Source organism: Mandrillus leucophaeus, unplaced genomic scaffold (assembly GCF_000951045.1).
Source record: "Mandrillus leucophaeus isolate KB7577 unplaced genomic scaffold, Mleu.le_1.0 Scaffold76, whole genome shotgun sequence".
In the NCBI taxonomy this organism is placed as follows: Eukaryota; Metazoa; Chordata; class Mammalia; order Primates; family Cercopithecidae; genus Mandrillus; species Mandrillus leucophaeus.
In genome coordinates this window covers 2,020,218-2,029,095 of record NW_012108252.1, presented here as the reverse complement: position 1 = coordinate 2,029,095, position 8,878 = coordinate 2,020,218, and the positions used below count along the sequence as shown (strand labels likewise).

General features: G+C 38.5%; 1 protein-coding gene across 1 annotated transcript in view; it reads right to left on the bottom strand.

Annotated features, from left to right (window-relative positions):
- LOC105529294 (E3 ubiquitin-protein ligase RFWD2-like) overlaps positions 1 to 8,404 on the bottom strand; it is a 40,671-nt gene extending 32,267 nt beyond the window's left edge. The window contains exons 1-2 of the mRNA XM_011966400.1: positions 8,295 to 8,404; positions 7,029 to 7,119 (exon numbers count right to left, since the gene is read on the bottom strand). Coding sequence (XP_011821790.1) covers positions 7,029 to 7,119; positions 8,295 to 8,404 — 201 coding nt within the window. The remainder of the gene's footprint in view (positions 1 to 7,028; positions 7,120 to 8,294) is intronic.
- Between the last annotated feature and the right edge of the window lie 474 nt (positions 8,405 to 8,878).

Sequence of the window (8,878 nt, the reverse complement as noted above, 5' to 3'; positions counted from 1 at the left end):
TCTTTTAGGCTAACAGAATCTCTCGAAGTGAGTATTATTATGCCCATTATAAAAGTAAAGAAATTGAGACAGAAAGAGAGGTTAGGTTGTTTAACTGGACAGGTGGTTAATGGTACAGTCGAGTAAGATTGTTGGAACCAAGAACTGGGCTTTTTTTGTTTGTTTATTTGTTTTTTATCCAGGAATCTTAGCAAATGCCAGGAATGTAACAGGCACCCAGTTAATGTTGAATGCATGAAGAAGAAAATGAATGCACTCATAAATCACCAACTTCCATTTTCAGTGTTGAGTCAATCCATTTATCTCTTAACATCATACTTCTAAGGCAAAGAGTTGTCCAGATATGGTTTAATTTGCTTACTTATTGTGTAATGCCAATGTACTCTTTCATAAATGACACAAATACACACACACACACACGCACGCACACACGAGTTCCTTTCCTTGTGGGTCTTCTGGATCCCATGGGATAGAGAAGAATTTCATCTAGGAGTATCTTGAAGCTCACTCAGAGCCTGAACCAGTTTTTTGTTGTTTATTTTAAAAATTTTAAGTTCCGGGGTACGTGTGCAGGATGTACAGGTTTGTTACATAAATAAATGTGTGCTATGGTGGTTTGCTGCACCTATCAACCCATCGCCTAGGTATTAAGCCCAGCATGCATTAGCTAATTTTCCTGATGTGCTCCCTCCCTCCCACACTCCCCTGCCCTGACAGGTCCCAATGTATGTTGTTCCTCTGCCTGTGTCCATGTGTTCTCATTGTCCAGCTCCCACTTACAAGTGAGAACATGCAGTGTTTGGTTTTCGGTTCCTGTTTCAGTTGCTGAGGAAGATGGCTTCTGGCTCTATCTATGTCCCTGCAAAGGATATGATATATTCATTTTTATGACTGCATAGTATTTCATGGTGTATTTGTACCACATATTCTTTATCTAGTCTATCATTGATGGGCATTTGGGTTGATTCCATGTTTCTGCTACTGTGAAGAGTGCTGCAATGAACATACGCATGCATGTATCTTTGTAACAAAATGATTTATATTCCTTTGGGTATATACCCAGTAATCCTATTGGTCAATGGTCAAATGGTATTTCTGCTGAACCAGTTGTAATACTGTTAGCAAGATAAATTCTGCCAGACCGTTTCCCCTGTGGTGTTCCTATCCTGCTGAAGTGAAGTTTCTGATAAAGTGACTAGGCCTGTGAGCACATAGTCATGGAAACTGTAGCAAAGAAACTGCCTAACAGACACTGGGGAGGGCAAGAGTGGCCAAGCTAAAAAGGGAAATCAAGACAGGGTTTTATTTGAGGATTATTCTCACTTGAAATCTAGCTTTTCAAGAGGGAGCTAGTAAGAGGGAGCCCAGATCAGCTACAGGACAAACAGAGGATCTTCTCTCTTGTTTTGTAGAAAATAAATGAGCTTGATTATGGGCTTAGAGCTTCAGAGTTGTGGTGTGTGAGGCACACATGAATTAAAGAGTAAGTGGCCATAAAGATTCTTCTGGTGGGTTTCAGTTCTTGCTCGGTGATGGTGACCAAGACCCCACTTTCCTGGGCTGCAGTGATTTCTTTTGCAAACTATGGTGACTAACTGCAGGTTGCAATTCAAAGGCTTACAGATAGGAATTGTAAATGAGTGAAGCTTAAGACAAAAGGGAGTACTGATGACTTGCAGCCAATCAAGTCATCTCTTCTAAAAGAAGCTCCACCGCTCAATTCTAGTCTATTATTGCCACGCTAGAATGTGGGCAGTATATTGCCAGATCTTCCAGACTTTTTAAAACCCTGAAATTTGAGTGTGAAATGTTGATGATTCAAAGCTTTAATGACATGGTGCAGGCCAGATTTGATCCCAGGATGGCCATGGATGATCTATAAAGTCTGGCAGAATTAACAATCCCATTAGTACAAGTAGATATGCTAATTGTGAAATTTTTAAAATTTACATGTTATAGTGCTTTACAGTTTGCAAGTCACTTTCATGATTTTATCAGAGTCTCATGAAAACCCTGTGAAGTGCTGTTATCTCTATTTTGCAAAGGAGAAACCTTAAGTTCAGAAATGTTAAGTGACTTGTTCACAAGTTACAGAGCAAGAAAATGCAGAACCTAGATTCATCCTCTAGTCTTGGACACCCCAGCATTCCTGCCAACGATATTGTCCTGTCCCCAAACACAGATCTTTGTCATCCCATTTAGCAGCTCTGGAGGTCAAATAAAGGAAACATCACCACTCCAACCAATGGTCTGAGAAAGTCTGTTCTTACAACAGGAAAGGGTTTTGAGAGGATCCTCATAAGGAAGGAATACAGAATCTCCATTCTTGTACCAGTTCAATTTCAAACTGATGAACACTTAAAAATATGTTTTTTTTTTTGCTATTTCAAAATGTTTCAATGTAATTTATCATAATAAAATAAATTTATATTATTGCTTTATTATAGGTTTTGAACATTTGCTTTTAATGAAGTTGAACATCTTTTCAAAATCTTATAAGCCATTTGTATATTCTAAGAAGAAGCCTGCTTGTGATCTTTATCCATTTTTCTATTGGATTGTTAATCTGCTTTTTCTTGTTGAATTATAAGAGCTTTTTATATATTAAGGAAACCAGATCACTTGTAGGTCATATGTGTTACAATTTATTTTTCCAGCTTGTCATTTGTTAAATCTTTTATGTTTTTTAAAGACCTATTTTTCAATGTTTTAAAAATCAAGATGGCTCTTCAAGATTACCCTGATTATGTGGCTGCTGCTGCTGAAAGTTGAGTTTGTGCAACTTCACTAAAGAGCTTCTGCTTATCATCACAAGGGGATAGTGTAATGCTTCTCAACAGGACCTGGTTTATACCACTGTGAGTCATTCAAATTACTGGAAAAACTGACTGACCACTGGAAATTATTGTCTTATTTCCTATAACCCTCAAAGGAATTGGGGGCATTGTAGAGGGAATGTTTCTCATTCTCTCTGTATTCAGACATTGTCCTGACTGACTTCAAGGCTTTGACTCTGAGAGAAAAACTAAAGACAATTCCAAAGCAAAAAAGTTTCCTAAGTTATTTTAAGTTCATGAAAAATGAAGTTAAACAGCTGCAAGTTGTGATCCTACTTATTCATTACATGAATTCCTCTTCCTAAATGTAAGCCCACTTTTTCTGATATATGTGATGTAAGCACATTTTGTCTGATATGTGCAAATTTATCAGAGAGCTCATACCTTCAGCCATCATTATTTGGTTCACAAGCCACTCAGTAACGTCCTTTTGGCACCCCGAGCCAAAGAAGAGAGGACTGCCATTAATCAGACAGACAAATACGTTGACAAGAGAACTCAACTTTGGCCTAAATCAGTGGAAACAAAGCTCACATACAGTCACTGAAGTAAAAAAGGTGCCATGTTTTTGTTCTGATCCAGGTTGCATAAGACAAGACACAAAAACAAGCCTTTCAATATAGACACTGTTCGTTCAAAAATCACTTTGTATCAAGTTGTCAGATTCACCATCTGAAATAGCATCAGATGTATAGCTACAAAGGGAAGGCCACATTTCTTTCAGGGTGACTATAGCTACCAAACCAGAGAGTCCTGGCAATGTAAAGACCAGGTTTAACTAAAGGAAAAAGGTGGCAGGGCATACACTTGTCCACCCGGGGCATTTGCCTCTAGTTTTCTTCCCACTTCTGGTTGTCAGTATTTGTATACAGTAAGAAATAGAATGTACTGAGTTGTACAGTTTTTGGCTTTTCTAGCTTAACCAGAGATCAAAACAGGGCACCACTAACTGAGGTAGAGTGACCAACTCTCTGTTTCCCCAGGACTGTCCTCATTTTAGCACGGAAAGTGCAGTGTCCTGGGAAACTCCTTGGTTCCAGGCAAACCAGAACATTTGGTCATTTTAGATCTTGGTCTTTACCTGCTGATTTTTTCTCTAGTCTTGTTATTCCACAGAGGAATAAAATAAGAGAAAATGGCCTTACATTTAGGAGGAGGAATTCTTGTAATGAATAAGTCGGATCACAACTTCTGGAGTGAGAAATGCTAGAACAAGATGTTAAAGACCATAGTCTCAGAAAGAGAAAATAACATTTTCGAGGTCATTCTAGTTCTATGATTCCTGGATTCTGCAACGCTACCTCTATCATCTTGAGATAGTTGAGCTGTAAGTAAAACAATCTTTATTGCCATTTATCAAATAATTACTATGAACCAGGCACTGCGTTAACTCTAATTTTATTCTCATGACAACCTTAGGAAAGAGATATTATTAGATATAATTTATAAGTGAGGAAACAGGCCCAGTTGTTCAGGTAACAAATGGTGAAGATGGGATTTGAATTTAGGTCTGTGTAGTTAAAAGGCTTGTGCTCACATTCATTGTGCCCTTGTCTTCCATTACCCACAAATAGTTATGAAGCATTACTCTTGCCGTTTCCCTGATAGGAGATTGTCCCTACTGCCTATGCTGCAAGTGATCCCTGGAGACCAGAGAAATTGTAATGCTAACAACATGCACTTACATAATATATTTTACATTCCAAATACTTTTACAAGTGGTCCTTGACTTATGATAGTTCAACTTATGATTTTTTGACTTTTCAATGAGTTTATTGGGGTATTGAAGACATTTTCAACAGGATATTTTTGATTTATGATGATGGGTTTATTGGGACATAATCCCATCACATGTCAAGAAGCATCTGCACTTCTATTTTCTACTATTATCATCCAAAAGGAACTGGGAAGTGGCTGATATTGGTTTTATCTCTATTTGTAAGAGTTAGGAAAGAGTGGTGTGTATGAGCATGACCAGTTGTTGGTGGGTACACGGGGATTAATGGTAAAATTGGACTCTTGGCTATGGTTCATGATCCTAACTCCTGAATAGCATGTCTAGTTGGTAAAGATCGAGGAATATTGTGATTTTCCTAGTTGTCATCAAAGACCCCCCAAAGGGAATTTGTTCAACTTTGTTACCTCTACTTTTCTGTCTTCTTCACTAGGCTGTGAGCTCCAGAGAAGGCAGGTATCTGTCTATTGTTTCTTGATGTCCAGAGTCTGGCTCATAGAGTCTCAATACACATTGGATAAATAAATGAGTACCCTCCATATACCCTTCTCTTAATTTGATAGTGGTTATCATTACCAATTCCCATGCCACCGTACCTTCTTTCAAACTGTTCTTCTTTTAAACTCCCCTCATTCTCAAATCCTCAAATATCACCTTTACCAGGCAGCTTTCCCAGTCCTTCCAGTTGCTAGTGTTCTCTTGAATATGCAGAAGCCCCATCTCCCTGCCAGTTCCCCTTCTTTTGTTGCACTTACCCCGTCTCTCTTTTGTTATAGTGATTTTTAACTTACATAAGCCAAAAGGGAATAGTGGGGACTGTGGCTAACTAAAGGATAACTCTTCCATCTAAAAGTAGCATCGCTACTAAATTTTAGCCCATTATTGTTATTAATAACGTGGGTCCAATGCTGTAAGATTTTTCAGATTTTTATTTAATGGAATCTGAATTTGAGTTTTAAGTGTTGAAACTCTTTCAGAGTTTTAAAAGCACACAATGCAGGGCAGGTTTAACTCCAGGATGGCCAGAATTCCAGTTTCAACCATTCAGTGAATATAGTAGGTGTGTTTATTGTCTGTGAAATTATATTTTAGTTAACATTTAAGAGTACGTTATAGATTGCAAATCTCTTTCATGATTTTATATGAGTTTTGTGAAAATCTTGAGGTACTGTTATCCCTGTTTTACAGAAGAGAAAACTAAAGCTCAGGAATGTTAAGCTACTTATATGAGGTCATGCAGCAAGAAAGTGGCAAAATATGGACACCAGTCTTGACACTTCCACCTCTTCTGCCAACCATATTGTCTTATTCTTCTCTTCCTGAACATGTTAAGGGCAGACACCTATCTGACCCTTTACTGTCTTTCTTACAGTAGGGTTTTATACGGGTGCTCAATGTGTGTTTGTTTGCATGAAATAAAGAAAATACATAGACACACTTAGAAGTAGGAAAACAGCCAGTACAGATGATGTTTCTCTTTTTATCCCAATGAACCAGTTGTGCTATAATTTTTTACGAGTATTTTCTATGGTGTAGCAATTCACAATCAGAATTCAACCATTTCATTTCTTGGTGCAGTTCTTACAAATTCTCATAACTTCCATGCACATTGTACATACTCAAAAGTGTTTCAGTAAATATGTATTGATTAGCTCTTCCTAGCCTTCCTTATGAAGTATTCGAGAGTGTGTGTGTGTGTGTCTGTGTGTATGTCTGAGAGAGAGAGAGAGAGAGAGAACTAGGTGAGTGTTATGGAATTAGGTAACCAAAAAAGATAAGTAAGTGGTCTCTATTTTCCAGAAGTTTATATTTAATGGGAGTTTCTCATATGTAGACAAGGGGAAAATAGTGCCATTTTAAAGAAAAGGAAGACTGGGAGCAGAGTAGATCTTAATTTATCATTAGACATTTATTTGATTTCAATTCAGCCCAAATATCATAGTCTCTGTCTTCAAATGATTTTCAATCTAGGCAGAAGACAGATTTCTACATGTTCTCTCTCTCTCTCTCTCTCACACACACACACACACACACACTCACACACACACACACACACTCTTACTCACAATCACTGTTACACTCAGTTCTAACTATTTTTACTTATTTTTAACCCTAAGGTGATTTAGGGCCATTTCATTACCTTTTGTTTTCTATCACTTTTTAGACACAATTAAATATTTCTCACAAATAAAGGTCATTTTTAAAGCCCAAATAGTTTCTCTTCTTTCTAGGCAACCATTCTCTGATGTAATTTATGTTTTTTGTTGCTTAGCTACTTGAAAAAAAAAAAAAAGGGCAACTTGCCCCATTTTCATGGAAGAAAGGCTCCTTGGTGCTTTCATTTGCATGATACCAGGAGCTGTTACAGTCTGAATCTGAATCAAAATCACTCTGCCCCTAGGAGATGCTCCGTATTCTAATGAGTGCCTTCCTATTCCCCAGACACATGTTCTTACCTTTTCCCTGTGGGCCAGGAGAGCTTCACTTTTTATATTTTCTAGACCCTCCAAACCAGCCCCAGGTGAACTGGGCCTCTCTTCCTGTTGCCTGAACCAGTGAGTAAACCCTTGGATCATGAGTTCACTGTGGCTTGGATTCCAGGACCTCCACCAAGCCCAGGGACTCTGGGAAGAAACCAGAGACTCTGGGTCTTAGAACTTCAGTCAACACCTCAAAAGACAAAAGAGTCCAACAACAGCCTCTGCAGGCACTGTTAGATATAAGGAGTGAGATGTCGATTGGTTGGTTCACATGTAACTCCTACATTTGGGCTAAGATGAAGACAGTTTGCGATTCATCAGAAGGGCTTGTTCTTTCTTTATGAGATAGGATGGCTGTACCCTACCTATGTCTCCCTGTGGGCTCAGCTTCATGGGGTCTCCTCTTAATGAGATCTTAAAGGGACTTTTGTAATGATTTTATGCTACTGAGGAGTTGAAGGAAAAATACTAAAAACTGTGGATCTAAGACAACATCAGGCCTTGGAAATTTGCCTCTACCACTGTTATTTTGAAATTTAAATACAAATCTGAAAAACCATTTTCTTCTACTCAAAAATACAGATAATCAGGACAATCACTGAATGACCTGAGGTTGTGTCATTCAGGCCAGGTGTCTGCTTTCAATACATATTGTTTGACCTCAGATTTTTGTTTTAAAATTTCCATTATAAACACTAGGTGATATTCAAGATAAGGCTCATTGAACCAGGACAAGATAATAGCATTGGCATGACACTTACTAGAAAAACCTGAAAAATTTAGTAATTTATATACTTAGAATAAAAATAATTTGCTACTTTAATGCACATTATAATGGTAATGGTTTGGTGTGGTGGATTTTCTTATAACAGGGAATAGCTATGTCATTTTGATAAAATATGTGGTAGATTTAGTTTTCATGCCAAAAACAAAAACACAGAACAACCCCCACTTTCCCACAAAACCCGAATGATGATGCCCATAGAATATAAATGATTCTTCTCCAAATGTCTGCTTTTTCGTTTGTTGGTGAGGGGTACAAATGCCCCCTCACTTTCCTTCTCATTGTCCCCACCCCAATTTCACCATTATTGTAGAGGCAGAGACAGGGAGGTGAGATGGAAAGAGTTCAGACAGACTTGTCCTGCCCCTTGCTAGTGGTGCGACATTAGGCAATTTCTTTGAGAACAATAATACTTCCAGCACAAGTTGTGAGAATTGTAAGAAGGTAAAATTCCTTACCTCATGCCCAGTGTAGGATGGACCCCGTTACCCAATTTCAGGTTCCCTTCACTTTCCCAGGAGGCCACCTGCGTCATCCCTTCTGCTTTTTTCCCACAAAGATCCTGCATGTTGTCTCAGGATGTACCTCTGAATGGCCTCTCTTGCCTGACAGTGACCATAATGACCATAGAGATGGGAGGGAGGGAAATCTTCCCTTCCAGAAATTCTTAAGTGGGCTGTCTGGATGAACTTTTACTTATAGAGCGTCTCTGCTTCTTGCTATTCTAGACATAAAGCCAAATGCGGAAGGTGAAGAGTCCAGAAATCAGTAGACAGCCCCATGAAAGGAGGTGTGAGATACTGAGTGAGAACATAGGCTGATATATTGCTATGGTTTGCGTTCCAGCTCTGTTACTTAATATCTGTGATGTCTTGAGCAAGACCTTTCTCTTAGGGGTCTTAGTTTGCCATCTGTAAAATGGGAACAGTAATAGGCTTATCTCATAAGGTAATTGTGAGGATTAAATTAATTGATTTGTGTGAAGCACTTATGCCATTGCCTGGGACACAGTGACTCCCTGATATCACTCTTACTACTATTA